The sequence below is a fragment of the Scyliorhinus torazame genome, chromosome 8 (genome assembly GCF_047496885.1).
Source record: "Scyliorhinus torazame isolate Kashiwa2021f chromosome 8, sScyTor2.1, whole genome shotgun sequence".
In the NCBI taxonomy this organism is placed as follows: Eukaryota; Metazoa; Chordata; class Chondrichthyes; order Carcharhiniformes; family Scyliorhinidae; genus Scyliorhinus; species Scyliorhinus torazame.
The window spans coordinates 125,808,547-125,830,912 of record NC_092714.1 but is presented as its reverse complement, the minus strand read 5'-3'; the positions used below and the strand labels follow the sequence as shown (position 1 = coordinate 125,830,912).

The 22,366-nt window shown below is 46.2% G+C and overlaps 1 protein-coding gene across 4 annotated transcripts in view; it reads right to left on the bottom strand.

Annotated features, from left to right (window-relative positions):
- The window catches only part of nhsa (Nance-Horan syndrome a (congenital cataracts and dental anomalies)), a 642,544-nt gene extending 621,191 nt beyond the window's left edge, over nucleotides 1-21,353 (bottom strand). For all 4 annotated transcript variants that reach the window (XM_072514152.1, XM_072514153.1, XM_072514154.1 and 1 more), the window contains exon 1: nucleotides 20,891-21,353. In XM_072514152.1, coding sequence (XP_072370253.1) covers nucleotides 20,891-21,167 — 277 coding nt within the window. In that variant the 5' untranslated portion in view covers nucleotides 21,168-21,353. The remainder of the gene's footprint in view (nucleotides 1-20,890) is intronic.
- Between the last annotated feature and the right edge of the window lie 1,013 nt (nucleotides 21,354-22,366).

Sequence of the window (22,366 nt, the reverse complement as noted above, 5' to 3'; positions counted from 1 at the left end):
CAAAGAGGGAACAATTGTTACTTTGTACTTCAAAAAAGCAATACCATTTGATACATTAAGCACTTGTGTAGAGTTTGTGCTATGGGCACAAATTAAGCTGGTCTGAAGAAGAGATTTTTCCCCTTGCTTGTTTGTACATCACCGATTTCAAAATCGGTCATGAGAAGCACAATCAGGCAGCATTTTAATGTAATGTTTAAATTTTTGTTTAAACTTTCCTTTAGAAAGGATTCCATGATACATTTAAGTTTGGTAACTTGGAACCATTTGTTTAATACAGCTTAAAATGGGTTATCATACAAAAAAGCACTTAAGGGTGTTTAGTCTCCCACTTGTGAGTAATCTGATCTTAAATAGTTGAAAATAAGTTTAAGAAAACTATCTAGAATAATTTACTGTCTTCCTTGGCGTACAGTGGTCAGTTCCTTACATTCAAAAGCTTTTAAAATATGCCTATTAGTGGCCAAAAATGGCTTACTGTTTAGAGTTCCATGTAGCTCACAAACGGGTGCATTTGGCAGAAATTTGTAATGCTGCTGAGTAATTCAACCTGGGGGCATGTATTTCTTGTAGGCGGAACCTGTTTCTAGCTAGATATTTTTAAACTAGCACAAAAGGTTCTGGAGGTTAAATTTGCATTTCTTGTAATTAATACTTCAAATTCTCTCATCTTTTCTGCTGGCTTCACCAATTTCAGGCCAATTGCACCAAAATAGTGCCCGGGCAGCCAAGTGGAAACTTGTGGCTTGTATATCTCTCCTTCTAAGTTTTCTTCTAATTTTTTTAATTCCCACAGGCCGAGAATTGAGTCGGGAGTCTTTTTTAAAATAAATTTAGAGTACCCAATTCTTTTTTTTTCTTTCAATTAAAGGGGCAATTTAGCGTGGCCAATCCACCTAACCTGCACATTTTTGGGCGTGGGGATGAAACCCACGCAGATATGGGGAGAATGTGCAAACTCCACTCGGACAGTGACCCAGGGCCGGGATTCGAACCCGGGTCCTCAGCGCCGTAGTTCCACTGCGCCACATGCCGCCGGGAGTCTTTTTTAAGTGTTGCTAGTTCACTGGGAAATGCATATCCTTTGCTTTAATATATTAAAATGTTCTAGAAAACATTTTTCATACTGCAAAACCTAACCCCAAGCCTGGGAGTATAAGTGTGAAGATGTTAGACAAGAGGATTACTTTGTCGTGATATCTGCTCATGTTAGAACAGTTGTGCCTTTTGAATGCCAGGTGATACCACTCTTATCTGAGGATGTTCTTGCTATGGAGGGAGTGCAGCAAAGGTTTTCCAGGCTGTTTCCTGAGATGGCAAGATTGTCATTAGTGGAGAGACTAAATCGGTCAGGATTATATTCATTGGAGTTTAGAAGAGTGAGAAGATTAGACAGGGTAGATTCAGAAAGAATGTTCCCAATGGTGGGGCAGTCCAGAACTAGGGGTCATAGTTTGAGGATAAAGGGGTAAATCTTTTAGGACTGAGGTGAGGAGAAATTTCTTCATCCAGAGAGTGGTGAATCTGTGGAATTCACTACCAGAAAAAATAGTTACGGCCAAAATTATGTATAATTTCAAGAAGGAGTTAGATATAGCTCTTGGGGCTAAAGGGATCAAGGGATATGGGGAGGAAGGCTGGATTTAGGGTATTGAACTTGATGATCAGCCAGGATCATATTGAATGATGGAGCAGGCTCGAAGGACGGAATGTCCTCCTCCTGTTTCTATGTAATAATCTGCTCATTCTTACATGAATAATGGCCAATTAAATAAGTTTTAAATGTGGAAGGGTAAGAAAAAAAACAACTTGTAAAAATCCATTCCTAAAAAACGTTTCCAATGAAGCTCTCTGCTCTATAAATTACCCAAATGGAAAGATAGAAGTGGCTGCCTCGATTGAAACTCACTGACTTAAAACTGTCAGGTAGACCAGTCAGGAAAGAGAAATTGGTCTTTTTAATTAGGGACCATTTTATTTTCCAGATAGTTTCTCTCTGCACATCCTGGATATTAAAAGGAGAGGTCTTTTGCACACGGCCTGCATTTTAACGTTTCGAAGCCACAGGTAGCTAGAACTAATCATGAGATCAGGACACTGCGGGTTCAGTCAGAACCCAGCTCTTGTAGTGGGAAGTGAAGGGTGAGCTGACCTCACTTTAGAGCCATTTCATTTCAGCTGCAGCCAATCCAGTCGTATCTCCTTGGCATTGCTGATGTGTCAATTGCAAGAGAGGAAACTTGACATGTCTTTAAAAAGTTATTTTCTCAATTTAGTTTGACATTTTCTCAGAAGAGCTCACTGTGGCATATTGCAAGGCCTCTAGGTATCGACCATGTCTCATATTAGGACAGCGGTGCCTTTTGATTGCCAGGTGGTATCACTCTTGCCCCAAAATCCTGGAGGTCCTGGATCCAAGTCCCATGCTAGGAATTTGACTGGTCTAAGCTAGCTCCCCAGTGCAGTAGTGAGAATGTGCTACGTTGTCAGAGATGCTATTCTTGCGATGAGGCCTTCAGTCAAGGATCCACCTGCCCATTCTGACATTTGATCCCACGGTGCTAGTCAAAAGGAGGGTGGGGTGTTCCTCCAGTGTCCCAGCCGAAGTGCCTTTTTTAATCAATGTCATCAAAAATACATTAACTGGTTGACCATTCCATTGTGGTTTGTGGGGTCTTGTGGTGTACTGAACACCTGCTAACTCTGTTTGAAAAGCAGACACTGCATTCCAAATTAGCTTGTTATGTGGAAATCACTTTGCAATGTTTCTGAAAGGCTTGATTCGGTGTTATCTAAATACCAGCCTTTCTTTGCCTATATTCCTAGCTCTCGCTCAATTTTTTATGATAAAAAAAAGGTAAGTTTTACAAACTATTCTTATGCTTTCTTCTCTCAAATATTGTCATAGAGTATAAAATCTGTCCAAATTGATTTGGGGCTTACCTTAAGGTGTACCGGATGCTTTATTAATTATACTGGGATTACTTCACCTTAATGGAGGTACATCCATGAACATCTCATTTGCCCTTTGACATACCGTGCCTACTTCAGATGTCTTTCATGAGACATCACAGAAGAATTCCTTTGACTTCACTTTATAATTGGGTAACAACTAAAAACAGTGCAGCATTTACCTGCCATATACTTAAGAGGAATGTGCGTTACCCAATAAAGCCTTGCTTTGTAAAACCTGCCAGGATTCCTCGTTGTAAAGAGAACATAATTAATCCTCTCTGCTTGTGGAATTTTCTCCTATTCTCCTGCAAGATTTGCATTGATTTTACAAAACCACTTCTAAAGATTTTACAAGCTGGTGTATTCAAGGAGCTTCTGCAAGGAGCCGACTTCAGCAGTAAAATGGCCAAGTTTATTGGAGGATATCCTCAGCTTCTTAAAGTAGGTGCCTTACCAGGCAAAATGCACAGTGATAGTAGCTGGACAAGTCGCTGGACAAGAAAATTCCTTTTTCAAGACTTACCAGGGACATTTTCCCACACAATATTTGACTTTGTATTTTCACATTATTGAAGTAATGGCACCAAGGTTTCCCCAATGGTGTTCATTTGTGAATAATGTGTCCACTATAGTACTGAGCCATAACATCCAGTGTTCATTTTATTTGGAGTCAGCCAAGATGATAATAAGAATGCTGTATAAGTTTGCTTCAGTTGCTCTTTTGGAATAAGACGGATGGAAACTGCCAAGAACAGTGTTCCATGGTATCACTGCATTTATCAAACCCCTGGCATGATCCGTCAACAACAAAGTCATAATTCATGTCCTCGACAGTGTTATCAAGTGGGATTTGTTGACAAGCTCACCAATACTCGGTTTAGCTTCAGACCTCATTACAGCCTTGGTTTAAATATGGGCAGAAGTGCAGAATTCCAGGGATGAGGACTTCCCTTAACACAATGGTAGCATCTGACTAAGTGTGACATCAAGGACCTCTAGTAAAGCTGGAGTTAATGAGAATCAAGGGGGAAAGTCTCCACTGGTTGGAGGTCAATTATCTCAGCTCCAGGGCGGCACAGTGGCTGAGTGGTTAGCACTGCCGCCTCACAGTGCTGAGGACCCATGTTCGATCCTGGCCCCGGGTCACTGTCTGTGCAGTTTGCATTTTCTCCCTTAACCCAAAAGATATGCAGGGTAGGTGATTGGCCACGCTAAATTGCCCCTTAATTGAAAAAAAAGGGGGGGAAAAAAATCATCTCAGCTCCAGCACATCACTGCAGGAATTCCTCAGGATAGTGTTCAGCTGCTTCATCAGTGAGGTCAGAAATTTGGGTGTTTGCGGATGATTGCACAATGTTCAGTCCCATTAGTAACTCCTCAGATACTGACATAGTCCATGCCCACATACAGCAGGACCTGGACAACATTCGGACTTGGACTGACATTTACACCACAAAGATACAAGGTAATAACCATCTCCAACACGGGAAAGTCTAACTACCTTGCTTTTATATTTACAAATCCCCTGCTATCAGAGGTGGGAGGAAACAATTGACCAGAAATCTAATTGGACCAGTCATACTACAAGAGCAAGGCTGAAAAAGCAGGTCAGAGGCTGGGAACTCTGTGGCAAGTAACTCACCTCCTGACTCCCTAAAGCCTTCCAACATCTGCAAGGTACAAATCAAGAGTGTGATGGAATACTTTCCACTTGTCTGGATGAGTGCAGCTCCAACAGCATTCAAGACACCATCCCGGGCAATACTTGACTGGGACCCTATCCACCACCTTAAAACCTTCAAACCCACCACCACGAGCACACTGTGTCTGCAGTGTTATTACCAACAAAATGCCCCGCAGAAGATAGCCGAGACTTCCTCAACATCACTTCCCAAATCCATGACCTAAAACGACAAGGTCAACAGATGGGAATACCACCATGCAAACAAGTTCCCATCCAAGGCACATACCATCCTGACTTAGAACTATGTCACTGTTCCTTCACTGTCACTGGATGCAAGTTCTAGAACTAAGAGCACGGTGGGTGGAACTACGCCACATGGACTGCCACATGGTTCAAGACAACTCACCCCCACCTTCTCCAGGGCAATTATGGATGGACAACAAATGGTAGCCTAGATAGTGACGCCCACATGCCGTGAATGATTTTTTAAAAACATGACTCTTCATGATTAAAAAAATGTTAGAATTTAACTAAATACAGGGAAGAGGTGGGTCTTTGAAGCCTTCCTTAATTAAAAATCACTCAGATGTTTTAATAAGCACTATACTTATTCTTTCCATGTTATATTGTTGTAGAAATGAATGAGTTTATTGGAACTGATCGTGACTGTGCGAATGAAACCAATCTTCACAAAAATCACTTGACCAGGCACAGGGTTTGTACCTTCCAGCTTTAGATTTATTTTTTCAGGAGACAAATTTCTATTTGTATTTTGCGCTCCCACTCATTCCCTCTCCTGTAGCGCTTCCCAGCTTGATGTAACATTAAACCCTCCATTCCTTTATCGTCACTCAGATCAGAGAAGAAGGATCCCTGTCCTACGAGTACCTCACAAAACAAATTACTCTGGGGAGATCGGGTCTTTGATCCTGATGACTGGAATGTGCAGTGAGCTCAAACTCAACCTTTTTATGAATAACAGACAAAAGAAAACACTGATGAGATTATACTGATTTGGAATGTTTTTTAAGAACCTTTAATGGTAATACTCCCGCCTATATTTCAGCTCTGAAAGCAAACATCTTTCAGGGCCACTGACCAACTGAACACCAACCTCCCTTTGCACCTTGCAATGCAGCAAGGCTGGGTTTTAAATCGCAAGGCAGCTGTAACAGTTTCCCTTTGCTCTTTTGGAATAAGACTGATCACTCCGGCGACAAGGAAGAGAGACCTGGGCTGGGGTTACCATCCTCCCTCCTGCCATTGGCCACTCCAGTGAGGTTTTCTGCTCCTGCTGAAGCCAGTGGCCAGTTGCATTGCTCACTGGCTATGCCACCAGGGATCCTATGGTGGGAGATCGCAGGACCGAAAGATTCTGCCGCTGGAAAATGCCGCAAAATCCCAGCCTTGGATTTATCGAGCGCCTTCAACAGCTTCAGGACACCCGAAAGTGCTTTACAGTCATTGAGGTGTAGTCACTATTGTAGTGTAGGAAATTGGGCAAATTTACCCCAATAACAAGATCCCATAAACAGCAACACAATAAATCACTGCCTAATCTGTTTTAGAGATCTTTGTTGTCGGATAAATGTCAGCCAGGACACCAGAGAGAGAGCTCTTCAGCAAAAGAGATTTTGAATCTGGGGCGTCATTCTCCGACCCCCCGCCGGGTCGGAGAATGGCCGTTGGCCGCCGTGAATCCCGCCCCCGCCCCCGCCGAAGTCTCCGCTCCCGGAGATTGGGCGGGGGCGGGAATCCGGCCGCGCCGGTTGGCGGGACCCCCCCGCTGGATTCTCCGGCCCAGATGGGCCGAAGTCCCGCCCAGGAATTGCCTGTCCCGCCGGCGTAAATCAAACCTGGTATTTACCGGCGGGACCAGGCGGCGTGGGCGGGCTCCGGGGTCCTGGGGGGGGCGCGGGGCGATCTGACCCCGGGGGGTGCCCCCACGGTGGCCTGGCCCGCGATCGGGGCCCACCGATCCGCGGGCGGGCCTGTGCCGTGGGGGCACTCTTTCCCTTCCGCCTCCGCTATGGCCTCCACCATGGCGGAGGCGGAAGAGACTCTCCCCACTGCACATGTGCGGGAAACTGACAGCGGCCGCTGACGCTCCCGCGCATGCGCTGGGAAACTGACAGCGGCCGCTGACGCTCCCGCGCATGCGCCGCATTTCCGCGCCAGCTGGCGGGGCAACAAACGCCATTTCCGCCAGCTGGCGGGGCGGAAATCCCTCCGGCGTCGGCCTAGCCCCTCAATGTTGGGGCTAGGCCGCCAAAGATGCGGAGACTTCCGCACCTTTGGGCCGGCGCGATGCCCGTCTGATTGGCGCCGGCTTTGGCGCCAGTCGGCGGGCATCCCGCCGTTGGGGGATAATTTCGCCCCTTATGTCCATCTTATAGTCATAGAGTCATCAGAGGGCAGGTGCAGCTGCCGAGCCACCGCAATGTGTATGGACATCAGTACACACAACAGGAGCTTTGTCAGGAGCGGTGATAAGATACTGGTGGCTGCCAGCTTTCTTTGGTAGCCATGATGTGGAGATGCCGGCGTTGGACTGGGGTGAGCACAGTACGAAGTCTTACAACACCAGGTTAAAGTCCAACAGGTTTGTTTCGATGTCACTAGCTTTCGGAGCGCTGCTCCTTCCTCAGGTGAGGAAGGAGCAGCGCTCCGAAAGCTAGTGACATCGAAACAAACCTGTTGGACTTTAACCTGGTGTTGTAAGATTTCGTACTGAGCTTTCTTTGGGGCATAGGAACAGTTCCTCAAGCCTGTTCTGCTCTTCAATTCAAGCTGTATCTTTGTCATAGCAAGGAATGAGCTTACAGGGACTGATCATGTCTGTGCCAATAAAACCAGAACTCACAAAGATCACCTGAAAAGGGCAGAAGGTTCTGACCTTCCCACTCTAGATTTCTTTTTGAGGATTTTGATTTCTATTTATTGTGCATTGAGTTTTCCTCCTCAATTCTACTTGCCTTCATACCCCCGGAAACACAATCTATCCCTCTTAACTGACACAGCCTCAACAGAGGAGACAGTTTCAGATTTCCACTGCCTTTGTGCAATGAGATCCTTCCTAGCATCACCTCTGAACAGCCTCGCTCTAGTTTCTTGTTCTAGGCTCCCGCTTTATGAGAGGAATTAGTTTCTTTCAAACTACCCTGTCAAATTCTTCCATCACTTTAACTACCTTATCTAGGTCACCCCTTAATCGTCTATACTCAACTGAAGACAGTACCTTAGGCGAGGACCAAAAAATACATCCATAGCGGAAATATTTAATTAATAGCATTTTTTTTAAAAAGGCCTCTACATAACATTTATTCCTGAAGTGTCGCCCAGGATCCCTCTTCACAACCCACGCAAAAAGGGAACTTGGGAGCCCTAAAATGTGGTTATCTGGTATTACACATTGTGCTGACTATTCCATCAAATGTTCTTTGAACTAATAAGTACTTGGCCTGTTCTGTCACTAAATGGTTGGGAATTATTATTAGGCCTACAGTTACATTTGTTAAAACAAGTTATCATTTTCCGAGTAACAACCTTAGGCTAAAACATTCATTTCCATTAACTCTTTCCCCCTCAGTTATTTTTGGTTCGGTCGTCTCTTGGTTCCGTGAAACAGTAACTCGCTTTTAACTTTGGAGAAGACTGAGGTAGTTACAGCAAACCTACTGAATTGAATGCCAAACAGTTGCGGATTTACAGCTGGTGGGGCCCAGTGCTCAGCTTTTTGCACCCTCTCTTCCCCCAAATCACACTCCCGTACCCGAAGACCGACTACTTGCATAATTAGGTTCTCGGAATGCCATAGATGAGATTTCTCTATTTTTGTTCTGCATTGCAAATAAGTAGTTAGATTGTGAATAGATGCTTGCTGACCAAACTGTTCCATTGGTGAGCCCCAATAAAAACTTCTATGAGCAGACAAAGTCACTTGAGGCATTGAACAAATTAATAATTCCTGGCGTGACAGGTTCCCTACTGGCTTTAGGTCAATGCCACTTGACTCGACGAGTCAATACTATAACATGTGAAGTGAATTGTTACATGCTGCAAGGTGTGCCTGTTGCTAAGCCCATGTTACCATGCGCAAGTAACTTTTGACCTCTACAGGCATTTCTTTGTGGCCAATAGATTCATATTATGTAAAAGGTCACCTATTCACATGTGAAATAATGTCATTTAATACAGTTAAAAGTGTCATACTACCATTTTAACAACACCATTGAGCACATTAAAGCCAATTAGCAGGATAAATAGTCAGTCTGCTGTTCATGGAAGACCTGCTGGAGAGTGCCAAGAGAGGGGCCAATCCCTGTGGTGAAAGTGCTGGCTCACAGCCCATGTTCAAACATACAACATGACCAATTGGTCAAGTGGGTGACACAGTGATTAGCACCTCTGCCTCCCAACGTTAGGGATCCGGGTCCAATTCTGGCCTTGGGTGAGTGGAGTTGACATGTTCTCCCCATATCTGCGTAGGCTTCGTCTGGGTGCTCCGGTTTCCTCCCACATTTTAAAGATGTGCAGGTTAGGTGGATTGGCCATGATCAGGGCACAGGTTTACAGGGATAGGGCAGGGGAGTGGGCCAAGGTAGGGTGCTCTTTCAGAGGGTCGGTGCAGACTCGATGTGCCAAATGGCCTCTTTCTGCATTGTAGGAATTCCATGGATTCTATGGTCAAGTTGGGGCTGCTAACCCCATGGAGTTGTCTGCTGACCTGTCGCAGCGGCCCGGTCTCAACGGAAGACAAAAGAAGGGACTGCAGACCTGGTCAATTTGACAATATGGTGCCATGTGTCAGAACAATGAAGAGTCCAGTTCATTTTACTCATCTTTCGCTAGCTTTTATTTTACCCTTGTGAGATTTGTTCAGCTGGGTTTACCTTTTGGAGCAGAAATGGTTAAACGTAAAATCGAATCAACTGACTGTGGTGAATGTATTCACCATAATGCATGATACTGTAACCATGGTATCCATCTAATGTAACCTATGACCTGGAAGTGGTGATACGAGCTGCTTCCAGGTACTGTACTGTAACCCTGGTGGGCTCCGCCCTCACCGGGGCCATATATAACCTGGCCACCTGCGGGTGGCACTCATCTGCACAACCGACTCTGGCTAGGCAAGTTCACGACTAATAAAGCCTTATGTTCACTCGCTCTCTCAGCCTCTTGGTGAATTGAAGGTAAGACCGACCCGCTGGTCGAGAGGGTCCAGGTGCTCCACGCCAACCCCCAGTACGCCTACATCGCGCACCAGGATGGACGGCAAGATATGGTCTCCCTACAAGACCTGGCACCAGCTGATTCCCCTGCCAATGCGCCCCACCCCCGCTACCCGCCCCCACCCCCAGCGCCCCATACGCCCCCCTGAGTCTCCTGTACTGTCCCACGCCGACACCCACCACCCCCCCATGTCTACCCCAACCGTCTCCTACTCGCCGGACTGAGGCTCCAGCTCCAGACACCAGGCCCCTGGAGTCACCACCTGCAACAACCATGCCCACCGCACCGCCAGAGCTGAGGAGGTCGAAGAGAATGATCCGGCCTCCAGAGAGACTGAAAATGTAATGACCCCACGTCACCCCGGTGGACTTGATTTTTTAACAGGGGGTGAATGTATTCACCATAATGCATGACACTGTAACCATTGTATCCACCTAATGTAACCTATGACCTGGAAGTGGTGATACGAGCTGCTTCCAGGTATTGTACTGTAACCCCAGTAGGCTCCGCCTCTGGCTCCGCCCTCACCGGGGCCATATATAACCTGGCCACCTGCGGGTGGCACTCATCTGCACAACCAATTCTGGATAAGCAAGTTCACGACTAATAAAGCCTTATGTTCACTTGCTCTCTTGGCCTCTTGGTGAATTGAAGGTATATCACTGTCACTGGTTGAAACGACTTGTTCGGTCAACTTTAGTTCTTTCAACTGCCAAAGACTATGATGACTGCATTGAACTGGATTCAAAACCCCCAAAGTTCACAACAGCACCAACATCATTGTGCCTCAGAGTCCTTTTTTCTAACCAAATTGCCACACGCAAGAGAGTGATTGAAAAGAACAAAATGCAGATGCTAGTTATTAAAGTGTGTGCTAATCACTCCTCCTCTGTGCAAACTGGCCAATACTTACTCCCTGCAGTACACTAGAACACAGGTAATCCTCATGTTAAGGCCACTTTAAGGTTTTATGTGCTCCTGGAATGGAACTTCAAGGACTGTATTTAGCCAAAAGATTTGCATGGCTTGATGTAATGCAAATATAGACCTTCGAAGAACTGTCAACATATTCCCTGATGTGCAATTGAGTCATTCATATTAAACACGTTCAGATTTGGTTCCTGGAGGATGGGGTGTGGAGAACAATCTGGCTACCTATAGCTATCTGTTCCAATTAGATCGGATTTATGAGCAGACCGCCACATTGAGTACTGCCAAACTACTCGATTATGAGGGTATCGCAGGTAAACCCAATTCCTTCTACACTGATTTCACGTCCCCTTTTCCGGCAGAGTTTGTTGAATGTTGATCGGGGGGGGGGGGGGGGGGGGGGGGGGGGGGGTGTGCTCGGTTTTTCCCTTTCCCAAGGTACAAATTTAATGCCCTTACCATCAACAAAACTCGGTTCAGACCAGGGATCAAACCTGGCATTTCCCTGGTCTCTAGGGGCTGGTTGCTCACTGGATAAGCTTATTGGAACACTGCAAAGTCGGATAGATGAGCTCTCAAATGTCTGTAATATATACATAAAGGAGCACAATCACTCAAGACAGATTCTGCTGGGTATCAGAGGTCAACATCTAACTTAATCAAAGGTTCATTTGCAGCAGGCCTCACTGTCATTTAAGCAATATTTATGCCACAGTCCATTACAGATCATCTGGCTTTAACTCAGAATGATCCAAATGGAACCTAATTGTCCAATGTTTTTTTTTTAAATTAAGGAGCAATTTAGCGTGGCCAATCCACCTACCCTGCACATCTTTGGTTTGTGGGGGTGAGACCCACGCAGACACGGGGAGAATGTGCAAACTCCACATGGACAGTGACTCAGGGCCGGGATCGAACCTGGGTCCTTGGTGCCGTGTGGCAGCAGTGCTAACCACTGCACCACCGTGCAGTCGCTAAATGTCCAGTGTTAATGCTTAATAATGTGCTGGCCATTATTAATGTACCCATTATTGGAATTCTTAAACTACCCAGCTAACACAGGGGTTGAGATTTTCCTTTGCACTGGAAGTGGGAGATTATCAACAACTGATTAGAGTTATAGCAAGCATAGATACCATAAACCTCGCACTTTTACACATTGCTTCTATTTACTGTTATTCAACTGTAAATGGTCAATAAATGAAAACATTGTTGCTGTACTTTAAAAAAAAATATTTTATTAATGCATTTATGGTTTTATAACAATAAAAGATACAAATACAAATGGAAACATAGTTCAGTGAGTAACACATCCCTCCATCTCCCACTGTTCCCGCCTAATCTAAACAAAAAATAGCCTAACTCCCCCCCCCCCCCCTTATTGAATTGAATCTGCTGACAGTTTAGTTTTCTCCAAAGAAGCCAATAAACGGCTGCCACCTCTGAACAAACCCTAACGTTGATCCTCTCAGGGCGAACTTAATTTTCTCAAGTCTAAGAAACCCAGCCTTGCCGCGAAACCAAACTTTTGATTTTGGGGCCTTCGAGTCCCTCCATGCTAGTAAGACCCGTCTCCGGGCTGCCAAGGAGGCAAAGGCCAAAACGTCAGCTTTTCTTGCCCCCTGGACTCCTGACACTCCAAAAATCGCCACCTCTGGACTCAACGCCACCCTCGTTTTTAGTACCGTGGGCATGGCATCCGCAAATCCCTGCCAGTGGCCCCTAAGCTTCGGGCATGCCCAAAACATGTGGACATGGTTTGCAGGCCCACCTGCACACACCTGTCCTCCACCCCAATAAACCTGCTCATCCGGGCCCCCGTATTGTGTGCCCGGTGGACCATCTTGAATTGGATCTGGCTGAGCCTGGCACATGATGAGGACGTGTTGACACAGCTCAGCGCATCCTCCCACAGACCCGCCTCGACCTCCTTACAGAGCTCATCTTCCCATTTACGTTTTATCTCACCTATCTGGGTTTCCTCCCACTCCATAAGTTCTTTATAGATTTCCGATACCTTCCCCTCCCCCACCCGTTCTAAAACTACCTTGTCCTGTATCCCCCGTGGCGGTAGAAGCGGAACGGTCGAAACCTGCCTTTGCGCAAAATCTCTTACCTGCATATATCGAAACCCATTCCCTCCAGACAATTCAAACTCCTCCTCCAAATCCTCCAAACTGGGAAAGCTCCCATCAATAAATAGATCCCCCAGCCTCTCAATCCTTGCTCTCTGCCACCTCCGAAGCCCCCCATCCATCCTCCCTGGGACAAACCGGTGATTACCACAAATTGGAGCCCACATCGACGCACCCTCCACTCCCATATGTTTCCGCCACTGTCCGCAAACACTCAGAGCCGCCACTCCTACTGGGCTTGTGGAGTACCGGGCCAGCGAGAACGGGAGAGGAGCCGTTACCAATGCCCCCAAACTTGTGCCCTTACATGAGACCACCTCCACATTGTTGCTGTACTACAAACAATCGGGGCAGCACGGTAGCATTATGGATAGCACAATTGCTTCACAGCTCCAGGGTCCCAGGTTCAATTCCGGCTTGGGTCACTGTCTGTGCGGAGTCTGCACATCCTCCCAGTGTGTGCGTGGGTTTCCTCCGGGTGCTCCGGTTTCCTCCCACAATCCAAAGATGTGCAGGTTAGGTGGATTGGCATTATAAATTGCCCTTAGTGTCCAAAATTGCCCTTAGTGTTGGGTGGGGTTGCTGGGTTGTGGGGATAGGGTGGAGGTGTTGACCTTGGGTAGGGTGCTCTTTCCAAGAGCCGGTGCAGACTCGATGGGCCGAATGGCCTCCTTCTGCATTGTAAATTCTATGATGAATCCAAAACACCAGTACTATTACTACACATGGGAAAATGGAGGTGTTTATATATTGAATGTAATTTGCTTATTTCAGAAGCCACATCCCTTCATCTTTGCTCATTGCTAGGGGCTTGTGCCTGTGACTCTGTTCACAATGGTTTGTGGAGGTGAAACCCACGGAAACATGGGGAGAATGTGCAAACTCCACACAGACAGTGACCTGGGGCCGGGATTGAACCTGGGTCCTCGGTGCCATGAATTGTTTGGTTGCTGCAATCCTTAAACTGTTTTAAACTAATGTTAATTTGCAGACATCTACAAAATGAGTCAGGCCATCAAGACACCATCTTAATTCCTGCCCCCAAGCCATCCCGATCGTTCAGGGTAACAAATCTGTCTCTAAGCCACACAGAAAAGGAAAACCTTGAAGTTCAGTCTTATCAGTTTATGCTAAGTGAGCTGACCTGTGTGCCACATTTAGTCACGGCATCAGTGGGTAGGGAAGGGGGAAGGTCAATCGTAGTTCCTGCTCGTGAAGGCTATCCAACGCCCTTACAGTGCAAATTCTAGTAATCCCATTTGAGGAGCAGAGGCATAAACCATGTACTCCCTATTCTTTGATGTGGGAGGCTCCTCATAATTCTCCTTGGCTTCTGCTGGCTGTACCCCTAGCATGTCAACCCTGTTGAGAGCAAAGTGGTTTAGCAAAACTTTAGAATATTTTTAATCTCCAAATTGTGGAAATTCCCGGAGGTAGGGGGAATCTCAAATATCCATGGCGACCCCCTCCCCACCCCACCCCCACACTATAGAACAACTGTACTTCAAAAGCCATGGAAATCAATATGTTGATTTTAATCAACAGTATGGTGGTCCAATATTCAGTGCCGTAATGTGCACTACTGCAGGGTTTTGCAGTGCACCCTTGCAGGCAGGTGCGTGCACAGTAGGTCATTGTCAGATTTTATTAGTCCTGAGACAGCCAGTCCTAAATAACTCTGCTAATCTGGGCTATAGGTCCAATATACGACTCATTTTCCATGCTCAACATCAAGAAAGTCACTGGTTATATCTTTCAAACGGAATGAGTGGCAGACCCTGCGAGCACGCAATTGCTGGGAATTTGTGATCTCACAATAGCTATTGTCAGAATAGTAGCTCACACCCAAAGCGTTGGAACGAAGAGGTCCTGGACCAAAGCAATGTGTTGTTGGAATATTTGAAAAGTACATCAGGAAGACAAGTGCCTCTGTCAACATAGAAGAAGAGGGTTAAATAGAGTGACTCCATGAAGTGGGTGGGAAATGCTCAGGTCGGTGTGTTGATGTGAATTTTTTTTCAATAAATTTTTTTAAATATAAATTTAGAGTACCCAATTAAATTAAGGGGCAATTTAGCGTGGCCAATCCACCTACCCTACACATCTTTGGGTTGTGGGGGTGAAACCCACGCAGACACAGGGAGAATGTGCAAACTCCACACGGTCAGTGACCCAGAGCCTGGATTCGAACCCAGGTCCTCAGCACTGCAGTCCCAGTGCTAACCACTGCACCACGTGCCGCCCTATGCGAATTAACCTGGTGTCATCTATTTTTCCAATTAAAAAAAAAATTCATTATGAAATAAACCAACGTCGGATTAATCTGAATGTGCCATTTGCCAAAAAGGTACCGAGATAAAATTCAAACATTTTCCAGAGACCTTGGCCTCAGACCTACCACCTAACCCCAAAAGTACACACAGGGGGTGGGGGCAGTATATGTAAAAGGATAGTAAATTCCAATTGTACTGTCTGTTCGTCTGTTACAGCACCACATACATTTGGCTTACATGGTACTATATTACAATAGAATTAGTGATATGCAGTGAGAATATGTAAGGAAGCTGGCACAGCTTCACATTAGGTCCTTTTGTTACAACACATCTCAAAGATCACATTCTTAAATCCATTCACAAAGTATTGTCATGAAGAAAGTTCTCCTTCCTACTTCTGTTTATTCTACATGGTCTTTGCAATACTTGGAATTTCAACTTTTCATTTTTTTAAAAAGCCATCAAGAGTCACTTACTATTCCCATGAAACACCCACATTCTGATTTCCAATGAAAACAATGACATTCTAATGTAGCTAATCATTTCTGAACAGTTGACTTTTGCCTGCCCCTTTCAGGCAAACGCAGCCATTAAAAATAACTGATGCTACAATTACAAAATATAAATCTCCAGATGTTAACATCACAGTGAAAGATTTAGCCGCCTGCCAATATTTCTCAGCCCAGTTAAAATTTACCACAACTAAATTATTTATGATCAGTTATTAACTGTAAACTGTAAGGTGTGAATCAATCTCTTGAGTCACTGGAGCTCCCAAGCTTATTTTGAGAAGCAATGACTGACCTAGACCAGCCCACATGTAGAACTGTTGCCCTTTGCCTTTAGACAAAGTCTGTTTTATGAGGCTGTGAATGGCTATTAAAACTATTCAAAACCACTTGATCTCAAGTTTGTACTTGTCTTCCTTGCTCCAGCTGTTTAGGCTCCTTTTGAACTCAGGAGTCTGATTCTGCAGAGTTCAGCAGCAATTTCCTGGATGCAAAGTGCGCCCCTCAATCCTTCAGCCCGCATGCATCGTGCACATTCCGGGTGTCTGAGATGTGGTCACAGAGCTTCGCAGACTCAGGTAACTGAGAAAGGACAACCCTCAATCTTGGACCTAATAATTAAGTGATTATGTCATCCAGGCAGCAATAATTAATGCTTCTGGAACATGCTTGAAGCGTGTGACCACCAGCATGTCTCAACTCATCTAGTTCACATCAGGCAAAGCAAGAAATAGCAGAGCTCAGATTCTTTACGGATCCCCCTCTCCTCATTTTGTTTCCCACCTTTCTGAAGAATTATGGGATGTGCAGTGTTGCTGCACTTGCACAGCTTTTGGCCTCTTGGATAACCATCATTTCTGCGTGACCTGAGGCAGCCTACAGACTAGTCTATTTCTGGGGAAGACAGGGGAGGGAGGTACCATTCCCGAGGCTGATTCTGAGAGCATTTGGAGTGTGGCACCCTACCAGCACCCAGGCTGAGATCAGATAAGTCAGCACAATCTGTGGGTTCCACTCGTGACCTTCTGGGTTGTGTAGTTTACTGTTGTGCCAGAAAGTGCTTTCAACCCAGCTATAGAACATTCTTTCTTGACTTTTTTTTTAATCTAAAAAGAGCTGGCAACCCTAATTCCTAATGTAATCTCGAAAAATCACTCACTTTGCGTGTTGATAAAATAACATTCATAATAATACATTCATTATTCTTTCAAGGTGTTTATGCAATAAGTCACAGAAGCAATCTCATGATTTGACTGTTACTATAGTGATAGTTTGGGGTGCGGGATGCAGTGAGCAGGACAGGGGCTGGCATCAGTTTGCAACACCTCATTCCTGGATCATCACCTCAATACACTTGGTCTGCATGGGGCAAGGATTAAGACAAACTCAAACAATTTGAATGTATTGATGAAATCAAGGTGCACGCAACTAGGCATCATAAATTTTTCGTGTAAAACAAAATTACAGCCGTCAATTTAAAATTCAGGGTCCATATGAAACACAGGTGCTTGACAAACAGGAGCATGTCTCTGTCCTTGATTGGACTTGCTGGACCTACTTCTGGGCATTCAGTCAGCTCGGGACCACTACTGCATAATTCAAACTCCCATCCTTCTCAAAGACTGATTGAAATTGTGTCAATGTTTATTGCAAAATGTAAACAGCATTAATTTTGAACTGTCTGGGATCCCTTCAGCCACAGACCACCATGGGTGTCCCTTGCAGCTGGTTAGAGAGGACTGTATTCCCTGCTAAATACATTTATTGAAGCAAGTTGTTAGGTGCACAAATGTCCATGTTGATGTGAACCATCTCAACTTTCCATTCATTTCAATGGGATCTGAAGTGAAGTCATTTTCGTCATTTTGCTAATATTGTGGCAGCATTAGCCTACAGCTTATTGCAGGCTCCACAGATCCTCGAGTGTCTCTGCTTGAAATATTGATCTCAGGCATCATCAGCCTTGAGAGTATATCAGTCTTATTCGTCCTTAGGCAGTCCCAAGGATCAAGGATGATTTGCTTCCACTTCAATTCGATGGGTTCTGAGATTGGCTGATAAATCCAAAAAGGATTAACAAGACAAGGGAATACACAAAGGGCGCTAGGAAGGATAGAGGACTAGAGGAATCTTGAGGTATATGTCCAAAGATTCCTGAAGGCAACAGGACAGGTAGATCAGATCCCAGGGTGACATGGTGGCACAGTGGTTAGCACTGCTGCCTCACAGCGCCAGGGCCCTGGGTTCAATTCTCTCCTTGGGTGACTGAGTGGAGTTTTCATGTTCTCCCCATGTCTGCTTGGGTTTCATCTAGGTGCTCCAGGTTCCTCCCATAGTCCAAAGGTTGTGCAGGTTAGATGGGTTGGCCATGCTAAATTGAGAGTATTTTGTGCAGTTCTAGAATCCACATTAGAGGATGGATGTGGTAGCACTGGAAAGGGTACAGAGGAGATTTACAAGGATGTTGCCTGTGCTGGAGAGTTTTAGTTATGGAGACTGGATAGACTGGGGTTGTTTTCCGTGGAGCAGAGGATTCTGAGGGGGGGGGGACATTATGAGGGGCATAGATCGAGTAGGCAGGAAGAAGCTTTTCCCCTTGGTGGAAGGATCAATAGCCAGGTGCATAGACTTAAGGTAAGGGGCAGGAGGTTTAGAGGGGATGCAAGGGAAAACGTTTTCACTCAGAAGGTGGTGGGAGTCTGTGACCTGCTGCCTGAAAGGGTGGTGGAGGCAGGGACCCTTGTAACATTTAAGAGGTATTTAGATGTGCACCTGCGATTCCAAGGTATACAAGGCTATGGGCCAAATACTGGAAAATGGGATTAGAATATGGTTGTTTTTGAACAGTGCAAACGCGATGGGCTGAAGGGCCTTTTCTGTGCTTCAGACTTCTATGACTGTGACTAATGAGCTGGAACACAGTTTCTGAGTCGAAACACACACCAGCAAAATGTGAAGGATCATTATCAGCTTTGGGAATATATCAGTGCCAGGACCAAGTCTGGCTATATCAAATGCCTAGTCGGAATGGGGACACACACATTCTGGATTTAGTAGGTGTGTGGTCAAGGGATTTGAGGCCAGTCCTTAAAAGATTCCTATGTAAACATCCATCATGGACTGTCTTAAAACTGTGTGTGAGGTAGGTTTGAAAGTTCATATCGCATTGAAGTAGTTTGCATTGACAGTTCTGTGTCGACCAGCAATAAGGAAGATTCAGACGCTGTCTCGTTAAGCCTGGATCCGTTCCAGTCTGTCAGAGGGGATCCGGTGACCAGTCAGTGAAGATGATGAGAATTTGCCGCTATTTATTGTGTTGATTCCTCTCCGTACCCGGGTCGCAGTGTCTCCAGATGCCGGCAGCCGCTTTCCGTTTGATGGGAGGCGCCAGAGGCTTTTCAGTGAATGAGGGAACAGCAGAGCCTCTATTCTCAGCAGCCTGGTCATTCTGTTTGGATGCCTAGCGCTAGCCTACTGAAACATGCAGTTAGGAGGCGATCTTTCACACACTGGAAGCAAATTGATCCCGCCTGGTGTGCTTGATCCTGCCGTCCCAGATAGACTCACAACTCTGAGATTTTGCATAGACAGCCACTGCTCGCATCGACTCTCAAATCATTCCGACTCCAGGGAGAGAGACACGCTGGGCGAAGCTCACCAAACCCGGGGCAAAGTGTATTGAGACCAGTTACACAGCGACATTCTCAAACTTCCCAATGCAGAGTCACGCCGGGGGGGGGGGGGGGGTAAAAATGGAAAACAAACTGCAAATGCCACCCCTTCGCTGACTAACTCTGTCACTCTGGCATGTGTTTGCCGGCGAAATGGCAGCAACGTTTTTAAAGGTGAAAGTGGAACAGGGATAAAACCCTCACTTCAAACAGGCGGCAACAGACCGACCATCTCAGCACCTCCCAACCCAACTCTACCTCAGGCGGTTCTCCAACCGCTAACCCCGCCGGTTAAAATGCAAACAAAACAATTCTGCTGGAAAATGTTTTTTGTCCTTTCGGAATAGGTTTAACTCGCCAGTTTTAAAATGTTTTCACCTATATAGGCTATCTCTCTCCACTGAGTGGAGTGGATTAACTATCCTTTCGCGGCTGTTTGGTCCTCGGGCTGGCTATTTGCTTCCAGCTGTTTCGGGACACGGTTCCCGGCGCTTTTTGAAGCACTCTCTCCAAATGTTGTGTTTTCAAATTTGTCCACCCCAGCTCCCCAGGGTAGGGGTCCCGGCTCCCAAACCCTCAGCGCCGAGGGAAAGTCAGGGAGGTGGGGAAGGAAGGGAAGAGGGAGGGGGAGAGAAGGCGGCCAATGGCCACAAAACAACCCGAAGGAAAGCCGGGTGGCGGGAGCTGGGAAAGGAGCGCGAACTCTGAATAACAGCCAGCTCTGACCACGGAGATCAGGAGGGAAAGTCTGTAAAGACACACACATCCTGGGTCAACCATCCTCGGATAGAATAACCCAACATTCAGTAAACTCAGGTCTAAATGTTAGACATTGAGGTGAGACTGGAATGATATACACAGCACCGAGAACAAGCTCAGGCAGACTGGTGTTCATTCATGCTCCTCCTTACAGGTCCGGGAGAGAGTGAACATATTTAAAATGCTCCCCAATCCCTATTCCAAATCCCAATCCCCAGTGCATGCAGGACGAGGGATATCCAAAATACAACTAAACATGATTTTTTTTTGCATTTACTGAAAGGGAGAGCACGTGATCGCAATCCCGAAGCTAAATACAAAACAAAACATTGCCGAACTGCACAACGCCTCAACTCAGCCTTCACGCCAAAACTTTCCCCGAATCCGTGCTCAGGGGCCAGCCGTCTGGGAGATCAGACACACCACCCAGGACTGCGAGTGGAGACCAGCAAAAGAAGTAGCAACTGGCGCTGGGAAATAGACTGAGCGAGGGAAAGGGGCTGACAACCGGGTGACAAAGTCAATGCACGAGTTCACATTCCGGATCTCTCACACACACACACACACACAGGGATCAGGCTGCTGAAACACTGCACACTCCTTCAATAAACACATCAGCTCTGGCAGCAGCATTGCACTCTGCCCCCATCCCACCCCTGCACACATCTGGACATTGGCGGGTATTTGTTTTTTTTTTTTTGGGGGGGGGGGTGTAATTTGCTCAGAAGCTTCCACTTACGCACTGTTTCCTGCCTGGGTTCCAGGGCGTTCACGGCGGCGCCGATGTCGCTGATCTTCCTCTGGATGCCACAGAGGCGGCGGTGCACGGCCAGCACTTCATCCTCGATCTCCTGGAACAGACCGCAGGCGTGTTTGGCCAGGTGGGCGAGCTGGCGGAGGGTCCGGCCCAGGGTGTAGTTACTGACAGCGGGCAGATCCTCAAACACTCTGCCCCGCTCCGCCGAGCCATAGCGGGAGAGCAGCAGCGGCTCACAGATGCGCTTGGAAAAAGGCATCTCCCTCTCCCTGTCTCCCCCTTCCCAAAGCAGCAAGTTCAACTCAAATCAATCACAGCCGCGGCTGAAAGTTTCCCTCCCAACACCACTCTTCACAGCAGCGCCGGTAATCTGCTGATAAGATCCATTGCCCCCACTCGGCGGTGACCCCCTCGGCGAGAGCAGCCCAGGCTCTCTCCGCCTTTGCGCTCATCAATTGCCTTTTGGTGCCTTTTTTTTTAAGAAGAGGTTTTAAATGTTGGGAGGAACACGCGGAACGGATCATCTGGATCTGGAGTTGGCTGATTTCAGCTCTGCTTTCCCCCCACTGCTACAACACCACCTTCTGGTATATCTTCAAAGACATCCAATAAGCCGGCATGAAAACACACAGACATATACACACACACATACATATACATACACATATATACACACATATGTATACATACATATACACACATACATATACATACATGTATACATACATATACACACACATACATATACACACAGCAGCTAAAGCAGCTCAAACACAGTCAAATCAACTTTGGTGCAGGCAGTGTGTCAGCCCTGGCTCAGTTGGCAGCTGACATTATCGCATTCTGGGCCTTTCTGTGTCCATTTTGGCTTTCGCCTCTCCTACATTACAACAGCGACTGCATCTCAAAAGTACTTCATTGGCAGTAAAGAGCGTTAAGACGCTATATAAATGCAAATCTTTCTCAATTGAATTATGAAGCATTTTGCTTGTCATCCGCAATGGATTTCTCCTATTCGCTTCAGCAGTCAACTCCTATATGTTCAAACCTTCCATAATCACACGAGGAAGAGGATTGGACCATTCAACCCCCGCTGGTTTGTGTAGCAATTAGAGTATGGCTGAGCTGTATCTGAACTCCATTTACCCAGCTCTGGCCAAGGCTCTAGATGATAGAAACATCATTTTCTCACTGCTTTCAGGTAAATGCCAACATTTCAATAACTTTTTTGACTGCTTTTTGTACCCGTCAGCTGGCTTCTAAGTGATGTGTGCACTCAAACTCCTAATTCCCTTTGCCCCTTTGTACTGGTTTTGCTCTGTTGCAAAATGTATCTTTCATGGGTGACCATCTACCTGCACATATTGAACTCCATTTGCAATAGCTTTGCCCATTCACCTCCTGCACTATTTACGGTCTCTTCAAACTTAGCATCCTCCAACTCCCTATTACCATTAC